At 45.6% G+C, this 26,676-nt stretch overlaps 1 protein-coding gene across 2 annotated transcripts in view; it reads right to left on the bottom strand.

Annotated features, from left to right (window-relative positions):
• The window catches only part of LOC118948630 (peripheral myelin protein 22-like), a 34,624-nt gene that overhangs the window by 2,764 nt on the left and 5,184 nt on the right, over positions 1-26,676 (bottom strand). For both annotated transcript variants that reach the window (XM_036973364.1, XM_036973363.1), the window contains exons 3-4: positions 16,539-16,632; positions 1,629-1,769 (exon numbers count right to left, since the gene is read on the bottom strand). In XM_036973364.1, the coding sequence (XP_036829259.1) occupies positions 1,629-1,769; positions 16,539-16,632 (235 nt within the window). The remainder of the gene's footprint in view (positions 1-1,628; positions 1,770-16,538; positions 16,633-26,676) is intronic.

Below are 26,676 nucleotides of genomic sequence, written 5' to 3' on the forward strand. Positions count from 1 at the left end.
TTAACCAACCCTCATAGTATAGGACCTAACATTGAGACAGTTAACCAACCCTCGTAGTAAGGGACCTAACACTGAGACAGTTAACCAACCCTCGTAGTAAGGGACCTAACACTGAGATAGGTCCCTTTCAACGAGGGTTGATTAACTAACACTGAGATAGTTAACCAACCCTCATAGTATAGGACCTAACACTGAGACAGTTAACCAACCCTCGTAGTAAGGGACCTAAAATTGAGATAGTTAAACAACCCTCATAGTAAGGGGACTAATACTGAGACAGTTAACCAACCCTCATAGTAAGGGGCCTAATACTGAGACAGTTAAACAACCCTCATAGTAAGGGGACTAATACTGAGACAGTTAACCAACCCTCATAGTAAGGGGCCTAATACTGAGACAGTTAAACAACCCTCATAGTAAGGTTCTAACATTGAGACAGTTAAACAACCCTCATAGTAAGGGGACTAATACTGAGACAGTTAACCAACCCTCATAGTAAGGGGCCTAATACTGAGACAGTTAAACAACCCTCATAGTAAGGGGACTAATACTGAGACAGTTAAACAACCCTCATAGTAAGGGGCCTAATATTGAGACAGTTAAACAACCCTCATAGTAAGGGGCCTAATATTGAGACAGTTAAACAACCCTCGTGGTCACATGGGGCCAACTCCCACTTTGACCTGAGCTATAACATGTCTGTCTTTTACAGATTCAGTTTTTCCCCCAGATCATTTCCCTGCCTGGGCGGTAAGCCCCGCAGAACAACAGCCAGGCCATCTTCTCACCAACATTGTTAGTTGACACCAATATATGACAACTTTGTATAAACCGGGGGACCCGGCTAGATTAGACAATCGGGGTGATGTTTTATTTTTTATTTTATTTCACCTTTATTTAACCAGGTAGGCTAGTTGAGAACACCTTTATTTAACCAGGTAGGCTAGTTGAGAACACCTTTATTTAACCAGGTAGGCTAGTTGAGAACACCTTTATTTAACCAGGTAGGCTAGTTGAGAACACCTTTATTTAACCAGGTAGGCTAGTTGAGAACACCTTTATTTAACCAGGTAGGCTAGTTGAGAACACCTTTATTTAACCAGGTAGGCTAGTTGAGAACACCTTTATTTAACCAGGTAGGCTAGTTGAGAACACCTTTATGTAACCAGGTAGGCTAGTTGAGAACAAGTTCTCATTTGCAACTGCGACCTGGCCAAGATAAGGCATAGCAGTGTGAACAGACAACACAGAGTTACACATGGAGTAAACAATTAACAAGTCAATAACACAGTAGAAAAAAGGGGAGTCTATATACATTGTATGTGTGATGTTGGTCTTGTTGGCCAGTGAGTATCACAACTTTATAAAGTGTCTATGTAGGCCATAATGAAGAGGTTATGAAGGATTCATTAAGCCTTATAAGTGGTCGTACTCACTGGCCAACAAGACCAACAACTTTATGAAGTGTCTATGTAGGCCTTTATAAAGAGGTTATGAAGGATTCATTAAGCCTTATAAGTGGTCGTACTCACTGGCCAACAAGACCAACAACTTTATGAAGTGTCTATGTAGGCCTTTATAAAGAGGTTATGAAGGATTCATTAAGCCTTATAAGTGGTCGTACTCACTGGCGAGGATCTGGAAGACGGCGGTGAAAAAGAATCGTCCTCCTTTGACCAGGGTGAAGAGCTGACACATGAAGAAGACCAGAGAGAAGAGGCAGAACAGCACTGACAGGACCATGAGGGCCTGAACCGCCTGGATCCAGTCTGAAGAGAGGAGAAAGAGGAGATCTAACATGACATACAACCAGAGGAGATCTAACATGACATACAACCTAATCTAACTCACTAACCTAATCTAACTCACTAACCTAATCTAACTCACTAACCTAATCTAACTCACTAATCTAATCTAACTCACTAACCTAATCTAACTCACTAACCTAATCTAACTCACTAACCTAATCTAACTCACTAACCTAATCTAACTCACTAATCTAATCTAACTCACTAACCTAATCTAACTCCCTAACCTAACTCACTAACCTAACCTAACTCACTAACCTAATCTAACTCATTCATCTAACTCACTAACCTAATCTAACTCACTAACCTAATCTAACTCACTAACCTAACCTAATCTAACTCACTAACCTAATCTAACTCACTAACCTAATCTAACTCACTAACCTAACCTAATCTAACTCACTAAACTAATCTAACTCACTAACCTAATCTAACTCACTAACCTAATCTAACTCACTAACCTAACCTAATCTAACTCACTAACCTAATCTAACTCACTAATCTAATCTAACTCACTAACCTAATCTAACTCACTAACCTAATCTAACTCACTAACATAATCTAACTCACTAACATAATCTAACTCACTAACCTAACCTAATCTAACTCACTAACCTAACTCACTAACCTAATCTAACTCACTAATCTAACTCACTAACCTAATCTAACTCACTAACCTAATCTAACTCACTAACCTAACCTAATCTAAATCACTAACCTAACCTAATCTAACTCACTAACCTAATCTAACTCACTAACCTAATCTAACTCACTAACCTAATCTAACTCACTAACCTAACCTAATCTAACTCACTAACCTAACCTAATCTAACTCACTAACCTAACCTAATCTAACTCACTAACCTAATCTAACTCACTAACCTAATCTAACTCACTAACCTAATCTAACTCACTAACCTAATCTAACTCACTAACCTAACCTAATCTAACTCACTAACCTAATCTAACTCACTAATCTAATCTAACTCACTAACCTAATCTAACTCACTAACCTAATCTAACTCACTAACCTAATCTGATTACCCATTAATCGACATCTATTGCAGGATAGATCCATGTTAGAGTTTACACAGCTGGCCATACACTGAGTTTACAAAACATTATGAGAGATTAAACAAGACCAACAGCCTGAATTTGTCAGGGCATGGACTCTACAAGGTGAGGAAAGCGTTCCACAGGGATGCTGGCCCATGTTGACTCCAATGCTTCCCACAGTTGTGTCAAGTTTATTTTATTTTTTATTTATTTATCCGTTATTTTACCAGGTAAATTGACTGAGAACACGTTCTCATTTACAGCAACGACCTGGGGAATAGTTACAGGGGAGAGGAGGGGGATGAATGAGCCAATTGTAAACTGGGGATTATTAGGTGACCATGATGGTTTTAGGGTCAGATTGGGAAATTGGTAGGATGTCCTTTGGGTGGTGGACCATTCTTGATACACACGGGAAACTGTTGAGCATGAAAACGGCCGACATCGTTGCAGTTCTTGACACAAACCGGTACAGTATGGAGTACAATGCCACAGTTCTATTAGACAGTATGGAGTACAATGCCACAGTTCTATTAGACAGTATGGAGCACAATGCCACAGTTCTATTAGACAGTATGGAGCACAATGCCACAGTTCTATTAGACAGTATGGAGCAAAATGCCACAGAGGAGTTCAGAAGAGGGGAACTCCCTCAAACTGAAATTCCACAGACTGGGATCCACCTCAGACTGTTATTCCACAGGCTGGGATCCACCTCAGACTGTTATTCCACAGGCTGGGACCCGCCACAGGCTGTTATTCCACAGGCTGGGATCCACCTCAGACTGTTATTCCACAGGCTGGGATCCACCTCAGACTGTTATTCCACAGGCTGGGATCCACCTCAGACTGTTATTCCACAGGCTGGGATCCACCTCAGACTGTTATTCCACAGACTGGGATCCACCTCAGACTGTTATTCCACAGGCTGGGATCCACCTCAGACTGTTATTCCACAGGCTGGGATCCACCTCAGACTGTTATTCCACAGGCTGGGATCCACCTCAGACTGTTATTCCACAGGCTGGGATCCACCTCAGACTGTTATTCCACAGACTGGGATCCACCTCAGACTGTTATTCCACAGACTGGGATCCACCTCAGACTGTTTTTCCACAGGCTGGGATCCACCTCAGACTGTTATTCCACAGACTGGGATCCACCTCAGACTGTTATTCCACAGGCTGGGATCCACCTCAGACTGTTATTCCACAGACTGGGATCCACCTCAGACTGTTATTCCACAGGCTGGGATCCACCTCAGACTGTTATTCCACAGGCTGGGATCCACCTCAGACTGTTATTCCACAGACTGGGATCCACCTCAGACTGTTATTCCACAGGCTGGGATCCACCTCAGACTTTTATTCCACAGGCTGGGATCCGCTCTTTGCAGCTGTTGCAAGAGCACTTCATTCATTGTTGGTTGCAAAAACAATGATTGATAGGCAGCTTAAACTTCTTCAATTCAACCGTTATTGGGTTAAAATACATTGGTGAAAAGCAATCCACAACAACCACAATCCGTACGGCGCAAATAACTAAATGAGAGGGCAGCAGTGTGATTCACATCAATGCACTATGAAGATATCAATAATAAGTGATATCAGTATCACCCGTAGACGACACCACTGCACCTGTAGACGACACCACTGCACCCGTAGACAACACCACTGCACCCGTAGACGACACCACTGCACCCGTAGACAACACCACTACACCACTGCACCCGTAGACAACACCACTGCACCCGTAGACGACAACACTACACCACTGCACCTGTAGACGACACCACTGCACCCGTAGACGACAACACTACACCCGTAGATGACAACACTACACCACTGCACCCGTAGACAACACCACTACACCACTGCACCTGTAGACGACACCACTGCACCCGTAGACGACAACACTACACCCGTAGACGACAACACTACACCACTGCACCCGTAGACAACACCACTACACCACTGCACCCGTAGACAACACCACTACACCACTGCACCCGTAGACGACACCACTGCACCCGTAGACAACACCACTACACCACTGCACCCGTAGACAACACCACTACACCACTGCACCCGTAGACAACACCACTACACCACTGCACCCGTAGACAACACCACTACACCACTGCACCCGTAGACAACACCACTACACCACTGCACCACTGCACCCGTAGACGACACCACTGCACCCGTAGACAACACCACTACACCACTGCACCACTGCACCCGTAGACGACACAACTGCACCCGTAGACAACACCACTACACCACCGCACCACTGCACCCGTAGACGACACCACTGCACCCGTAGACAACACCACTACACCACTGCACCACTACACCACTGCACCCGTAGACAACACCACTACACCACTGCACCACTACACCACTGCACCCGTAGACGACACCACTTCACCCGTAGACGACACCACTGCACCTGTAGACAACACCACTACACCACTGCACCACTACACCACTGCACCTGTAGACGACACCACTGCACCCGTAGACAACACCACTGCACCCGTAGACGACACCACTGCACCCGTAGACAACACCACTACACCACTGCACCCGTAGACAACACCACTGCACCCGTAGACAACACCACTACACCACTACACCCGTAGACAACACCACTACACCACTGCACCCGTAGACAACACCACTACACCACTGCACCCGTAGACAACACCACTGCACCACTGCACCCGTAGACGACACCACTGCACCCGTAGACAACACCACTGCACCCGTAGACAACACCACTGCACCCGTAGACAACACCACTACACCACTGCACCCGTAGACGACACCACTGCACCCGTAGACGACATCACTGCACCTGTAGACAATACCACTAAACCCGTAGACAACACCACTACACCACTGCACCACTGCACCCGTAGACGACACCACTGCACCCGTAGACGACACCACTGCACCCGTAGACGACACCACTGCACCCGTAGACGACACCACTGCACCCGTAGACAACACCACTGCACCCGTAGACGACACCACTGCACCACTGCAACCGTAGACGACACCACTACACCACTGCACCCGTAGACAACACCACTACACCACTGCACCACTGCACCCGTAGACGACACCACTGCACCCGTAGACAACACCACTACACCACTGCACCACTGCACCCGTAGACGACACAACTGCACCCATAGACAACACCACTACACCACCGCACCACTGCACCCGTAGACGACACCACTGCACCCGTAGACAACACTACTACACCACTGCACCACTACACCACTGCACCCGTAGACAACACCACTACACCACTGCACCACTACACCACTGCACCCGTAGACAACACCACTGCACCCGTAGACGACACCACTTCACCCGTAGACAACACCACTGCACCCGTAGACAACACCACTACACCACTGCACCCGTAGACGACACCACTGCACCCGTAGACGACATCACTGCACCTGTAGACAATACCACTAAACCCGTAGACAACACCACTACACCACTGCACCACTGCACCCGTAGACGACACCACTGCACCCGTAGACGACACCACTGCACCCGTAGACAACACCACTGCACCCGTAGACGACACCACTGCACCACTGCAACCGTAGACGACACCACTACACCACTGCACCCGTAGACAACACCACTACACCACTGCACCACTGCACCCGTAGACGACACCACTGCACCCGTAGACAACACCACTACACCACTGCACCACTGCACCCGTAGACGACACAACTGCACCCATAGACAACACCACTACACCACCGCACCACTGCACCCGTAGACGACACCACTGCACCCGTAGACAACACTACTACACCACTGCACCACTACACCACTGCACCCGTAGACAACACCACTACACCACTGCACCACTACACCACTGCACCCGTAGACAACACCACTGCACCCGTAGACGACACCACTTCACCCGTAGACGACACCACTGCACCTGTAGACAACACCACTACACCACTGCACCACTACACCACTGCACCTGTAGACGACACCACTGCACCCGTAGACAACACCACTGCACCCGTAGACGACACCACTGCACCCGTAGACAACACCACTACACCACTGCACCCGTAGACAACACCACTGCACCCGTAGACAACACCACTACACCACTACACCCGTAGACAACACCACTACACCACTGCACCCGTAGACAACACCACTACACCACTGCACCCGTAGACAACACCACTGCACCACTGCACCCGTAGACAACACCACTGCACCCGTAGACAACACCACTGCACCCGTAGACAACACCACTGCACCCGTAGACAACACCACTACACCACTGCACCCGTAGACGACACCACTGCACCCGTAGACGACACCACTGCACCTGTAGACAATACCACTAAACCCGTAGACAACACCACTACACCACTGCACCACTGCACCCGTAGACGACACCACTGCACCCGTAGACGACACCACTGCACCCGTAGACGACACCACTGCACCCGTAGACGACACCACTGCACCCGTAGACGACACCACTGCACCCGTAGACAACACCACTGCACCCGTAGACGACACCACTGCACCACTGCAACCGTAGACGACACCACTGCACCACTGCACCCGTAGACAACACCACTGCACCCGTAGACGACATCACTGCACCACTGCACCACTGCACCCGTAGACAACACCACTGCACCCGTAGACGACACCACTGCACCCGTAGACGACACCACTGCACCACTGCACCACTGCACCCGTAGACAACACCACTGCGCCACTGCACCACTGCACCCGTAGACAACACCACTGCACCCGTAGACAACACCACTGCACCACTGCACCACTGCACCCGTAGACGACACCACTGCACCCGTAGACGACACCACTGCACCCGTAGACGACACCACTGCACCCGTAGACAACACCACTGCACCCGTAGACAACACCACTGCACCCGTAGACAACACCACTGCACAACTGCACCCGTAGACAACACCACTGCAACCGTAGACGACACCACTGCACCCGTAGACGACACCACTGCACCTGTAGACGACACCACTGCACCCGTAGACGACACCACTGCACCCGTAGACGACACCACTGCACCCGTAGACGACACCACTGCACCCGTAGACAACACCACTGCACCCGTAGACGACACCACCGCACCACTGCACCCGTAGATGACACCACTGCACCCGTAGACAACACCACTGCACCCGTAGACGACACCACCGCACCACTGCACCCGTAGACAACACCACTGCACCCGTAGACGACACCACTGCACCACTACACCCGTAGACGACACCACTGCACCCGTAGACGACACCACTGCACCCGTAGATGACACCACTGCACCCGTAGACAACACCACTGCACCACTGCACCACTGCACCCGTAGACAACACCACTGCACCCGTAGACAACACCACTGCACCCGTAGACGACACCACTGCACCCATAGACGACACCACTGCACCCGTAGACAACACCACTACACCACTGCACCCGTAGACAACACCACTGCACCCGTAGACGACACCACTGCACCCGTAGACGACACCACTGCACCCGTAGACAACACCACTACACCACTGCACCCGTAGACAACACCACTACACCACTGCACCTGTAGACGACACCACTGCACCCGTAGACGACAACACTACACCCGTAGACGACAACACTACACCACTGCACCCGTAGACAACACCACTACACCACTGCACCCGTAGACAACACCACTACACCACTGCACCCGTAGACGACACCACTGCACCCGTAGACAACACCACTACACCACTGCACCCGTAGACAACACCACTACACCACTGCACCCGTAGACAACACCACTACACCACTGCACCCGTAGACAACACCACTACACCACTGCACCACTGCACCCGTAGACAACACCACTGCACCCGTAGACAACACCACTGCACCCGTAGACGACACCACTGCACCCGTAGACGACACCACTGCACCACTACACCCGTAGACGACACCACTGCACCTGTAGACAATACCACTAAACCCGTAGACAACACCACTACACCACTGCACCACTGCACCCGTAGACGACACCACTGCACCCGTAGACGACACCACTGCACCCGTAGACGACACCACTGCACCCGTAGACAACACCACTGCACCCGTAGACGACACCACTGCACCACTGCACCCGTAGACAACACCACTGCACCCGTAGACGACACCACTGCACCACTGCACCACTGCACCCGTAGACAACACCACTGCACCACTGCACCACTACACCCGTAGACAACACCACTGCACCCGTAGACAACACCACTGCACCACTGCACCACTGCACCCGTAGACGACACCACTGCACCCGTAGACGACACCACTGCACCCGTAGACAACACCACTGCACCCGTAGACAACACCACTGCACCCGTAGACAACACCACTGCACCACTGCACCCGTAGACAACACCACTGCAACCGTAGACGACACCACTGCACCCGTAGACGACACCACTGCACCTGTAGACGACACAACTGCACCCGTAGACGACACCACTGCACCCGTAGACGACACCACTGCACCCGTAGACGACACCACTGCACCCGTAGACAACACCACTGCACCCGTAGACGACACCACTGCACCACTACACCCGTAGACGACACCACTGCACCCGTAGACGACACCACTGCACCCGTAGACGACACCACTGCACCCGTAGACGACACCACTGCACCCGTAGACGACACCACTGCACCCGTAGACAACACCACTGCACCCGTAGACGACACCACTGCACCACTGCAACCGTAGACAACACCACTGCACCACTGCACCCGTAGACAACACCACTGCACCCGTAGACGACACCACTGCACCACTGCACCCGTAGACAACACCACTGCACCCGTAGACGACACCACTGCACCACTGCACCACTGCACCCGTAGACAACACCACTGCACCACTGCACCACTACACCCGTAGACAACACCACTGCACCCGTAGACAACACCACTGCACCACTGCACCACTGCACCCGTAGACGACACCACTGCACCCGTAGACGACACCACTGCACCCGTAGACAACACCACTGCACCCGTAGACAACACCACTGCACCCGTAGACAACACCACTGCACCACTGCACCCGTAGACAACACCACTGCAACCGTAGACGACACCACTGCACCCGTAGACGACACCACTGCACCTGTAGACGACACAACTGCACCCGTAGACGACACCACTGCACCCGTAGACGACACCACTGCACCCGTAGACGACACCACTGCACCCGTAGACAACACCACTGCACCCGTAGACGACACCACTGCACCACTACACCCGTAGACGACACCACTGCACCCGTAGACGACACCACTGCACCCGTAGATGACACCACTGCACCCGTAGACAACACCACTGCACCACTGCACCACTGCACCCGTAGACAACACCACTGCACCCGTAGACAACACCACTGCACCCGTAGACGACACCACTGCACCCATAGACGACACCACTGCACCCGTAGACAACACCACTACACCACTGCACCCGTAGACAACACCACTGCACCCGTAGACGACACCACTGCACCCGTAGACGACACCACTGCACCCGTAGACAACACCACTACACCACTGCACCCGTAGACAACACCACTACACCACTGCACCTGTAGACGACACCACTGCACCCGTAGACGACAACACTACACCCGTAGACGACAACACTACACCACTGCACCCGTAGACAACACCACTACACCACTGCACCCGTAGACAACACCACTACACCACTGCACCCGTAGACGACACCACTGCACCCGTAGACAACACCACTACACCACTGCACCCGTAGACAACACCACTACACCACTGCACCCGTAGACAACACCACTACACCACTGCACCCGTAGACAACACCACTACACCACTGCACCACTGCACCCGTAGACAACACCACTGCACCCGTAGACAACACCACTGCACCCGTAGACGACACCACTGCACCCGTAGACGACACCACTGCACCCGTAGACAACACCACTACACCACTGCACCCGTAGACAACACCACTGCACCCGTAGATGACACCACTGCACCCGTAGACAACACCACTGCACCACTGCACCACTGCACCCGTAGACAACACCACTGCACCCGTAGACAACACCACTGCACTCGTAGACGACACCACTGCACCCGTAGACGACACCACTGCACCCGTAGACAACACCACTACACCACTGCACCCGTAGACAACACCACTACACCACTGCACCTGTAGACGACACCACTGCACCCGTAGACGACAACACTACACCCGTAGACGACAACACTACACCACTGCACCCGTAGACAACACCACTACACCACTGCACCCGTAGACAACACCACTACACCACTGCACCCGTAGACGACACCACTGCACCCGTAGACAACACCACTACACCACTGCACCCGTAGACAACACCACTACACCACTGCACCCGTAGACAACACCACTACACCACTGCACCCGTAGACAACACCACTACACCACTGCACCCGTAGACAACACCACTACACCACTGCACCACTGCACCCGTAGACGACACCACTGCACCCGTAGACAACACCACTACACCACTGCACCACTGCACCCGTAGACGACACAACTGCACCCGTAGACAACACCACTACACCACCGCACCACTGCACCCGTAGACGACACCACTGCACCCGTAGACAACACCACTACACCACTGCACCACTACACCACTGCACCCGTAGACAACACCACTACACCACTGCACCACTACACCACTGCACCCGTAGACAACACCACTGCACCCGTAGACGACACCACTTCACCCGTAGACGACACCACTGCACCCGTAGACAACACCACTACACCACTGCACCTGTAGACGACACCACTGCACCCGTAGACAACACCACTACACCACTGCACCCGTAGACAACACCACTGCACCCGTAGACAACACCACTACACCACTACACCCGTAGACAACACCACTACACCACTGCACCCGTAGACAACACCACTACACCACTGCACCCGTAGACAACACCACTGCACCACTGCACCCGTAGACGACACCACTGCACCCGTAGACAACACCACTGCACCCGTAGACAACACCACTGCACCCGTAGACAACACCACTACACCACTGCACCCGTAGACGACACCAATGCACCCGTAGACGACACCACTGCACCTGTAGACAATACCACTAAACCCGTAGACAACACCACTACACCACTGCACCACTGCACCCGTAGACGACACCACTGCACCCGTAGACGACACCACTGCACCCGTAGACGACACCACTGCACCCGTAGACAACACCACTGCACCACTGCACCCGTAGACAACACCACTGCACCCGTAGACAACACCACTGCACCACTGCACCACTGCACCCGTAGACAACACCACTGCACCCGTAGACAACACCACTGCACCCGTAGACAACACCACTGCACCACTGCACCCGTAGACAACACCACTGCAACCGTAGACGACACCACTGCACCCGTAGACGACACCACTGCACCTGTAGACGACACCACTGCACCCGTAGACGACACCACTGCACCCGTAGACGACACCACTGCACCCGTAGACGACACCACTGCACCCGTAGACAACACCACTGCACCCGTAGACGACACCACCGCACCACTGCACCCGTAGATGACACCACTGCACCCGTAGAAGACGACACCACTGCACCCGTAGACGACACCACTGCACCACTGCACCCGTAGACGACACCACTGCACCACTGCAACCTTAGACAACACCACTGCACCCGTAGACGACACCACTGCACCCGTAGACGACACCACTGCACCACTACACCCGTAGACGACACCACTGCACCCGTAGACGACACCACTGCACCCGTAGACTACACCACTGCACCCGTAGACGACACCACTGCACCCGTAGACAACACCACTGCACCACTGCACCACTGCACCCGTAGACAACACCACTGCACCCGTAGACAACACCACTGCACCCGTAGACGACACCACTGCACCCGTAGACGACACCACTGCACCCGTAGACAACACCACTACACCACTGCACCCGTAGACAACACCACTGCACCCGTAGACGACACCACTGCACCCGTAGACGACACCACTGCACCCGTAGACAACACCACTACACCACTGCACCCGTAGACAACACCACTGCACCCGTAGACAACACCACTGCACCCGTAGACAACACCACTGCACCCGTAGACAACACCACTGCACCCGTAGACGACACCACTGCACCCGTAGACAACACCACTGCACCACTGCACCCGTAGACGACACCACTGCACCCGTAGACGACACCACTGCACCCGTAGACGACACCACTGCACCCGTAGACGACACCACTGCACCCGTAGACGACACCACTGCACCCGTAGACGACACCACTGCACCCGTAGACAACACCACTGCTGTCATCCTGACATCCAAGCGTTTATTCAGGTTGGATAACCTTTGGATGCCGACAGAAGTCGCACCATTGGAAGACATAGTTTGGACTGTAGTTTACAAAAGCCCATATCTGCTCTTTTCCCACGATCCATCAAACCCATTTGGTGTGTCATCCTAGTGGTCTCTGTCTTGTGGTCAGACTCACTCAGACGGAACAAATTTAAACTTGCACCTTTTAACAAAGCTAATTTGAATACCATTGAGAAAACAGAACGGTGTCAAAGATTTTTTTACACAAACAATCCTTTCTGAATTTAACAGTAATCCTAGAAGTAATCATTTAGTTTTTCAAACTGATCTGTTATCTGATTACAATGTTTTTGCTGGTAAAGTAAAATATTACAGTTTTTTTTGTTTGTAGGAACAGTCAGTCAGCATGCCAGATATTATAGAGGAACAGTCAGTCAGCATGCCAGATATTATGGAGGAACAGTCAGCATGGCAGATATTATGGAGGAACAGTCAGTCAGCATGCCAGATATTATGGAGGAACAGTCAGTCAGCATGACAGATATTATGGAGGAACAGTCAGCATGACAGATATTATAGAGGAACAGTCAGCATGTCAGATATTATGGAGGAACAGTCAGCATGACAGATATTATGGAGGAACAGTCAGTCAGCATGACAGATATAATGGAGGAACAGTCGGTCAGCATGACAGATATTATAGAGGAACAGTCAGCATGACAGATATTATGGAGGAACAGTCAGTCAGCATGACAGATATTATGGAGGAACAGTCAGTCAGCATGTCAGATATTATGGAGGAACAGTCAGCATGACAGATAATATGCAGGAACAGTCAGTCAGCATGACAGATATTATGGAGGAACAGTCAGCATGACAGATATTATGGAGGAACAGTCAGTCAGCATGGCAGATATTATGGAGGAAGAGTCAGTCAGCATGACAGATATTATGGAGGAACAGTCAGCATGACAGATATTATGGAGGAACAGTCAGCATGTCAGATATTATGGAGGAACAGTCAGCATGACAGATATTATGGAGGAACAGTCAGCATGACAGATATTATGGAGGATCAGTCAGTCAGCATGACAGATATTATGGAGGATCAGTCAGTCAGCATGACAGATATTATGGAGGAACAGTCAGCATGTCAGATATTATGGAGGAACAGTCAGCATGCCAGATATTATGGAGGAACAGTCAGCATGGCAGATATTATGGAGGAACAGTCAGTCAGCATGACAGATATTATGGAGGAACAGTCAGCATGACAGATATTATGGAGGAACAGTCAGCATGTCAGATATTATGGAGGAACAGTCAGCATGACAGATATTATGGAGGAACAGTCAGTCAGCATGACAGATATTATGGAGGAACAGTCAGCATGTCAGATATTATGGAGGAACAGTCAGTCAGCATGACAGATATTATAGAGGAACAGTCAGCATGACAGATATTATGGAGGAACAGTCAGAATGACAGATATTATAGAGGAACAGTCAGCATGACAGATACTATGGAGGAACAGTCAGCATGACAGATATTATGGAGGAACAGTCAGCATGACAGATATTATAGAGGAACAGTCAGCATGACAGATATTATGGAGGAACAGTCAGCATGACGGATATTATGGAGGAACAGTCAGCATGACAGATATTATGGAGGAACAGTCAGTCAGCATGTCAGATATTATGGAGGAACAGTCAGCATGACAGATATTATGGAGGAACAGTCAGCATGACAGATATTATGGAGGAACAGTCAGTCAGCATGTCAGATATTATGGAGGAACAGTCAGCATGACAGATGTTATGGAGGAACAGTCAGCATGACAGATAATATGGAGGAACAGTCAGTCAGCATGACAGATATTATGGAGGAACAGTCAGCATGACAGATATTATGGAGGAACAGTCAGTCAGCATGTCAGATATTATGGAGGAACAGTCAGCATGCCAGATAATATGGAGGAACAGTCAGCATGACAGATATTATGGAGGAACAGTCAGCATGACAGATATTATGGAGGAACAGTCAGCATGCCAGATACTATGGAGGAACAGTCAGTCAGCATGACAGATATTATGGAGGAACAGTCAGCATGCCAGATAATATGGAGGAACAGTCAGCATGACAGATATTATGGAGGAACAGTCAGCATGACAGATATTATGGAGGAACAGTCAGCATGCCAGATATTATGGAGGAACAGTCAGTCAGCATGACAGATATTATGGAGGAACAGTCAGCATGACAGATATTATGGAGGAACAGTCAGCATGGCAGATATTATGGAGGAACAGTCAGCATGACAGATATTATGGAGGAACAGTCAGTCAGCATGACAGATATTATGGAGGAACAGTCAGCATGACAGATATTGTGGAGGAACAGTCAGCATGCCAGATAATATGGAGGAACAGTCAGCATGACAGATATTATGGAGGAACAGTCAGCATGCCAGATAATATGGAGGAACAGTCAGCATGTCAGATATTGTGGAGGAACAGTCAGCATGACAGATATTATGGAGGAACAGTCAGCATGCCAGATATTATGGAGGAACAGTCAGTCAGCATGACAGATATTATGGAGGAACAGTCAGCATGACAGATATTATGGAGGAACAGTCAGCATGTCAGATATTATGGAGGAACAGTCAGCATGACAGATATTATGGAGGAACAGTCAGCATGACAGATATTATGGAGGAACAGTCAGTCAGCATGACAGATATTATGGAGGAACAGTCAGTCAGCATGACAGATATTATGGAGGAACAGTCAGTCAGCATGACAGATATTATGGAGGAACAGTCAGTCAGCATGCCAGATAATATGGAGGAACAGTCAGCATGACAGATATTATGGAGGAACAGTCAGCATGACAGATATTATGGAGGAACAGTCAGCATGTCAGATATTATAGAGGTACAGTCAGTCAGCATGACAGATATTATGGAGGAACAGTCAGCATGACAGATATTATATAGGAATCGTGAGCTCATGTGGGAAAGCCTGCTCATGCGATAGAGGAAAGGCCCCACTTAGACAGACAGGAACCGTGTCCATTTTTTTCAATGGTAAACCGTCTGAGTAAAATATGCTCTTCATCCACCATCTTTGGTACTAGTGTCTTAGACAAACCTTCGTTGCTGGCAGAACTGCAGTGATACCCTGCGTTAGTAGTGAGACAGCTGTACCACAGGTCAGTATTCTTGGTTCCTCCTACAGTCCAGGCCTGGAACACAACACAACACAATGAATATAAACAACCACAACACAATGAATGTAAACAACACAACAGAATGAATATAAACAACCACAACACAATGAAAATAAACAACACAACACAATGAATATGAACAACCACACCCACAACACAACACAATTAATATAAATGACACAACAGAATGAATATAAACAACCACAACACAATGAAAATAAACAACACAACGAATATAAACAACACACCCACAACACAACACAATTAATATAAACTACACACCCCCAACACAACACAATGAATATAAACTACACAACACAATGAATATAAACTACACAACACAATGAATATAAACTACACAACACAATGAATATAAACAACACAACACAATGAATATAAACTACACAACACAATGAATATAAACTACACAACACAATGAATATAAACTACACAACACAATGAATATAAACTACACAACACAATGAATATAAACTACACAACACAATGAATATAAACTACACAACACAACAGAATGAATATAAACAACACAACACAATGAATATAAACAACACAACGAATATAAACAACACACCCACAACACAACACAATGAATATAAACTACACAACACAATGAATATAAACTACACAACACAATGAATATAAACTACACAACACAATGAATATAAACTACACAACACAATGAATATAAACTACACAACACAATGAATATAAACTACACAACACAATGAATATAAACTACACAACACAATGAATATAAACAACACAACACAATGAATATAAACTACACAACACAATGAATATAAACTACACAACACAATGAATATAAACTACACAACACAATGAATATAAACTACACAACACAATGAATATAAACAACACAACACAATGAATATAAACTACACAACACAATGAATATAAACGACACACCCAACACACAACACAATGAATATAAACAACACACCCACAACACAACACAATGAATATAAACGACACACCCAACACACAACACAATGAATATAAACAACACACCCACAACACAACACAATGAATATAAACAACACACCCACAACACAACACAATGAATATAAACAACACACCCCCAACACAGCACAATGAAAATAAACAACACACCCACAACACAACACAATGAATATAAACAACACACCCACAACACAACACAATGAATATAAACAACACACCACCAACACAACACAATGAAAATAAACAACACCACCACAACACAACACAATGAATATAAACAACACACCCACAACACAATGAATATAAACGACACACCCACAACACAACACAATGAAAATAAACAACACACCCACAACACAACACAATGAAAATAAACAACACAACAGAATGAATGTAAAGAACACACCTACAACACAATGAAAATAAACAACACAACAGAATGAATGTAAACGACACACCCACAACACAATGAATATAAACGACACACCCACAACACAACACAATGAATGTAAACGACACACCCACAACACAATGAATGTAAACAACACACCCACAACACAATGAATGTAAACAACACCACCACAACACAACACAATGAATATAAACAACACACCCACAACACAATGAATATAAACGACACACCCACAACACAACACAATGAATGTAAACGACACACCCACAACACAATGAAAATAAACGACACACCCACAACACAACACAATGAATATAAACGACACACCCACAACACAATGAATATAAACGACACACCCACAACACAACACAATTAATAGAAATGACACACCCACAACACAACACAATTAATGTAAACGACACACCCACAACACAATGAATATAAACGACACACCCACAACACAACACAATGAATGTAAACGACACACCCACACCACAATGAATGTAAACAACACACCCACAACACAATGAATGTAAACAACACCACCACAACACAACACAATGAATATAAACAACACACCCACAACACAATGAATATAAACGACACACCCACAACACAATGAATGTAAACGACACACCCACAACACAATGAATATAAACGACACACCCACAACACAATGAATATAAACGACACACCCACAACACAATGAATATAAATGACACACCCACAACACAATGAATATAAACAACACACCCACAACACAATGAATATAAACGACACACCCACAACACAACACAATGAATGTAAACGACACACCCACAACACAATGAAAATAAACGACACACCCACAACACAACACAATGAATATAAACGACACACCCACAACACAATGAATATAAACGACACACCCACAACACAACACAATGAATAGAAATGACACACCCACAACACAACACAATTAATGTAAACAACACACCCACAACACAATGAATATAAATGACACACCCACAACACAACACAATTAATGTAAACGACACACCCACACCACAATGAATGTAAACAACACACCCACAACACAATGAATGTAAACAACACCACCACAACACAACACAATGAATATAAACAACACACCCACAACACAATGAATATAAACGACACACCCACAACACAACACAATGAAAATAAACAACACACCCACAACACAACACAATGAAAATAAACAACACAACAGAATGAATGTAAAGAACACACCTACAACACAATGAAAATAAACAACACAACAGAATGAATGTAAACGACACACCCACAACACAATGAATATAAACGACACACCCACAACACAACACAATGAATGTAAACGACACACCCACAACACAATGAATGTAAACAACACACCCACAACACAATGAATGTAAACAACACCACCACAACACAACACAATGAATATAAACAACACACCCACAACACAATGAATATAAACGACACACCCACAACACAACACAATGAATGTAAACGACACACCCACAACACAATGAAAATAAACGACACACCCACAACACAACACAATGAATATAAACGACACACCCACAACACAATGAATATAAACGACACACCCACAACACAACACAATTAATAGAAATGACACACCCACAACACAACACAATTAATGTAAACGACACACCCACAACACAATGAATATAAACGACACACCCACAACACAACACAATGAATGTAAACGACACACCCACACCACAATGAATGTAAACAACACACCCACAACACAATGAATGTAAACAACACCACCACAACACAACACAATGAATATAAACAACACACCCACAACACAATGAATATAAACGACACACCCACAACACAATGAATGTAAACGACACACCCACAACACAATGAATATAAACGACACACCCACAACACAATGAATATAAACGACACACCCACAACACAATGAATATAAATGACACACCCACAACACAATGAATATAAACAACACACCCACAACACAATGAATATAAACGACACACCCACAACACAACACAATGAATGTAAACGACACACCCACAACACAATGAAAATAAACGACACACCCACAACACAACACAATGAATATAAACGACACACCCACAACACAATGAATATAAACGACACACCCACAACACAACACAATGAATAGAAATGACACACCCACAACACAACACAATTAATGTAAACAACACACCCACAACACAATGAATATAAATGACACACCCACAACACAACACAATGAATGTAAACGACACACCCACACCACAATGAATGTAAACAACACACCCACAACACAATGAATGTAAACAACACCACCACAACACAACACAATGAATATAAACAACACACCCACAACACAATGAATATAAACGACACACCCACAACACAACACAATGAAAATAAACAACACACCCACAACACAACACAATGAAAATAAACAACACAACAGAATGAATGTAAACGACACACCCACAACACAATGAATATAAACGACACACCCACAACACAACACAATGAATGTAAACGACACACCCACAACACAATGAATGTAAACAACACACCCACAACACAATGAATGTAAACAACACCACCACAACACAACACAATGAATATAAACAACACACCCACAACACAATGAATATAAACGACACACCCACAACACAACACAATGAATGTAAACGACACACCCACAACACAATGAAAATAAACGACACACCCACAACACAACACAATGAATATAAACGACACACCCACAACACAATGAATATAAACGACACACCCACAACACAACACAATGAATAGAAATGACACACCCACAACACAACACAATTAATGTAAACAACACACCCACAACACAATGAATATAAATGACACACCCACAACACAACACAATGAATGTAAACGACACACCCACACCACAATGAATGTAAACAACACACCCACAACACAATGAATGTAAACAACACCACCACAACACAACACAATGAATATAAACAACACACCCACAACACAATGAATATAAACGACACACCCACAACACAACACAATGAAAATAAACAACACACCCACAACACAACACAATGAAAATAAACAACACAACAGAATGAATGTAAACGACACACCCACAACACAATGAATATAAACGACACACCCACAACACAACACAATGAATGTAAACGACACACCCACAACACAATGAATGTAAACAACACACCCACAACACAATGAATGTAAACAACACCACCACAACACAACACAATGAATATAAACAACACACCCACAACACAATGAATATAAACGACACACCCACAACACAACACAATGAATGTAAACGACACACCCACAACACAATGAAAATAAACGACACACCCACAACACAACACAATGAATATAAACGACACACCCACAACACAATGAATATAAACGACACACCCACAACACAACACAATTAATAGAAATGACACACCCACAACACAACACAATTAATGTAAACGACACACCCACAACACAATGAATATAAACGACACACCCACAACACAACACAATGAATGTAAACGACACACCCACACCACAATGAATGTAAACAACACACCCACAACACAATGAATGTAAACAACACCACCACAACACAACACAATGAATATAAACAACACACCCACAACACAATGAATATAAACGACACACCCACAACACAATGAATGTAAACGACACACCCACAACACAATGAATATAAACGACACACCCACAACACAATGAATATAAACGACACACCCACAACACAATGAATATAAATGACACACCCACAACACAATGAATATAAACAACACACCCACAACACAATGAATATAAACGACACACCCACAACACAACACAATGAATGTAAACGACACACCCACAACACAATGAAAATAAACGACACACCCACAACACAACACAATGAATATAAACGACACACCCACAACACAATGAATATAAACGACACACCCACAACACAACACAATGAATAGAAATGACACACCCACAACACAACACAATTAATGTAAACAACACACCCACAACACAATGAATATAAATGACACACCCACAACACAACACAATGAATGTAAACGACACAACCACACCACAATGAATGTAAACAACACACCCACAACACAATGAATGTAAACAACACCACCACAACACAACACAATGAATATAAACAACACACCCACAACACAATGAATATAAACGACACACCCACAACACAACACAATGAAAATAAACAACACACCCACAACACAACACAATGAAAATAAACAACACAACAGAATGAATGTAAACGACACACCCACAACACAATGAATATAAACGACACACCCACAACACAACACAATGAATGTAAACGACACACCCACAACACAATGAATGTAAACAACACACCCACAACACAATGAATGTAAACAACACCACCACAACACAACACAATGAATATAAACAACACACCCACAACACAATGAATATAAACGACACACCCACAACACAACACAATGAATGTAAACGACACACCCACAACACAATGAAAATAAACGACACACCCACAACACAACACAATGAATATAAACGACACACCCACAACACAATGAATATAAACGACACACCCACAACACAACACAATTAATAGAAATGACACACCCACAACACAACACAATTAATGTAAACGACACACCCACAACACAATGAATATAAACGACACACCCACAACACAACACAATGAATGTAAACGACACACCCACACCACAATGAATGTAAACAACACACCCACAACACAATGAATGTAAACAACACCACCACAACACAACACAATGAATATAAACAACACACCCACAACACAATGAATATAAACGACACACCCACAACACAATGAATGTAAACGACACACCCACAACACAATGAATATAAACGACACACCCACAACACAATGAATATAAACGACACACCCACAACACAATGCATATAAATGACACACCCACAACACAATGAATATAAACAACACACCCACAACACAATGAATATAAACGACACACCCACAACACAACACAATGAATGTAAACGACACACCCACAACACAATGAAAATAAACGACACACCCACAACACAACACAATGAATATAAACGACACACCCACAACACAATGAATATAAACGACACACCCACAACACAACACAATGAATAGAAATGACACACCCACAACACAACACAATTAATGTAAACAACACACCCACAACACAATGAATATAAATGACACACCCACAACACAACACAATGAATGTAAACGACACACCCACACCACAATGAATGTAAACAACACACCCACAACACAATGAATGTAAACAACACCACCACAACACAACACAATGAATATAAACAACACACCCACAACACAATGAATATAAACGACACACCCACAACACAACACAATGAAAATAAACAACACACCCACAACACAACACAATGAAAATAAACAACACAACAGAATGAATGTAAAGAACACACCTACAACACAATGAAAATAAACAACACAACAGAATGAATGTAAACGACACACCCACAACACAATGAATATAAACGACACACCCACAACACAACACAATGAATGTAAACGACACACCCACAACACAATGAATGTAAACAACACACCCACAACACAATGAATGTAAACAACACCACCACAACACAACACAATGAATATAAACAACACACCCACAACACAATGAATATAAACGACACACCCACAACACAACACAATGAATGTAAACGACACACCCACAACACAATGAAAATAAACGACACACCCACAACACAACACAATGAATATAAACGACACACCCACAACACAATGAATATAAACGACACACCCACAACACAACACAATTAATAGAAATGACACACCCACAACACAACACAATTAATGTAAACGACACACCCACAACACAATGAATATAAACGACACACCCACAACACAACACAATGAATGTAAACGACACACCCACACCACAATGAATGTAAACAACACACCCACAACACAATGAATGTAAACAACACCACCACAACACAACACAATGAATATAAACAACACACCCACAACACAATGAATATAAACGACACACCCACAACACAACACAATGAATGTAAACGACACACCCACAACACAATGAATATAAACGACACACCCACAACACAATGAATATAAACGACACACCCACAACACAATGAATATAAATGACACACCCACAACACAATGAATATAAGCGACACACCCGCAACACAATGAATGTAAACGACACACCCACAACACAATGAATGTAAACGACACACCCACAACACAACACAGCATTACGCATAGAACACCCAGCCACATCCATAGACTCTGTGTCAGTACACGACACACTGATATCACACACAGATGCACTTGGCTGCAGTAAGAAAGCCATGTCTATCTACGCCCATTCAACATAGCCTAGATATACGTGTTTATTACTTCTAAGCAAGATAACTTTTTGGGTTCTCAGATGCTCACAATGATCTTTTGATTATTGCTTGAGCCGTCGCTAAGCAGTTGTTAGCTAGAATGCTAACGCTCATTGATATAATCTGTAGCAAAGCTAGCCAAAGAGACATTTTACTAGTGTTTTTAAAAGTGTAAGGCAGTTGATTTGCGACGATGACACACACATTTTATTAAGCAGGACATTCATACGAGTGTTAAAATCCAATTCTAATCCCAAAGGAGTGTGAAATGCACTCGTAAGCATCACGTAATTAAGACTTGTTTTGGCGACGTTCTATACGAATTCTGCCTTGTTCTGCCACCAACTTGTGTGCAGCAATGTTTGGAAACACAGAAAGGGGTCTATAGTCTGTATTTAAAACACAGAACACCCAGACACATCTATGATACAGCCTTAAAACACAGAACACCCAGACACATCTATGAAACAGCCTTAAAACACAGAACACCCAGACACATCTATGAAACAGCCTTAAAACACAGAACACCCAGACACATCTATGAAACAGCCTTAAAACACAGAACACCCAGACACATCTATGATACAGCCTTAAAACACAGAACACCCAGACACATCTATGAAACAGCCTTAAAACACAGAACACCCAGACACATCTATGAAACAGCCTTAAAACACAGAACACTCAATGAACTCAACTCACACACAAAGGGTGTGTTTACACAGGCAGCCCAATTCAGATATTTATTTTCAGCGGTTTGGCAAATAATTGATCCCAAAGATCCAAATTGGGTGTAAACGCACCCACTCACAAGAACACCCCCCCCCCCCCCCCCCCCACCACCGCAACATGTGCATAGCCTGCTAAAAGTAGGACAAGAGGTTCCCAGGTCCATCGTGAAACTACATACGCCCATCCCCTCACACAGGTTCAAATAGCATTTGTTTACTCTCTAAAACTTTAGCTTGATCCAGCTTGTCTGGACACAATGGAACCAATCACATTATATAGTGCCGTCCCAAAAGTGCAAGCATTTCAATCAAATGCTGAAATATTTGAGCCCAGGTCTGACACATCAGTTAATTGAAGCGACCCTGCCCTGTCCCAGATGGTTAAACAAGCCTGGATAGCCCCTATTGACTACACTGTCTTACTGACACACACACACACACACACACACACACACAACCCCCCCCCCCCCCACACACACACACACACACACACACACAGTGCTATAGTACAGTAGGCAGCCAGCAATATCATAGCTACTCACATTGTATTATAGTAGGGTATAGACAACAACACCCACAACACAACACAATGAAAATAAACAACACAACAGAATGAATGTAAACGACACACCCACAACACAATGAATATAAACGACACACCCACAACACAACACAATGAATGTAAACGACACACCCACAACACAATGAATGTAAACAACACACCCACAACACAATGAATGTAAACAACACCACCACAACACAACACAATGAATATAAACAACACACCCACAACACAATGAATATAAACGACACACCCACAACACAACACAATGAATGTAAACGACACACCCACAACACAATGAAAATAAACGACACACCCACAACACAACACAATGAATATAAACGACACACCCACAACACAATGAATATAAACGACACACCCACAACACAACACAATTAATAGAAATGACACACCCACAACACAACACAATTAATGTAAACGACACACCCACAACACAATGAATATAAACGACACACCCACAACACAACACAATGAATGTAAACGACACACCCACACCACAATGAATGTAAACAACACACCCACAACACAATGAATGTAAACAACACCACCACAACACAACACAATGAATATAAACAACACACCCACAACACAATGAATATAAACGACACACCCACAACACAATGAATGTAAACGACACACCCACAACACAATGAATATAAACGACACACCCACAACACAATGAATATAAACGACACACCCACAACACAATGAATATAAATGACACACCCACAACACAATGAATATAAACAACACACCCACAACACAATGAATATAAACGACACACC

Source organism: Oncorhynchus mykiss, unplaced genomic scaffold (assembly GCF_013265735.2).
Source record: "Oncorhynchus mykiss isolate Arlee unplaced genomic scaffold, USDA_OmykA_1.1 un_scaffold_235, whole genome shotgun sequence".
Classification (NCBI taxonomy): Eukaryota; Metazoa; Chordata; class Actinopteri; order Salmoniformes; family Salmonidae; genus Oncorhynchus; species Oncorhynchus mykiss.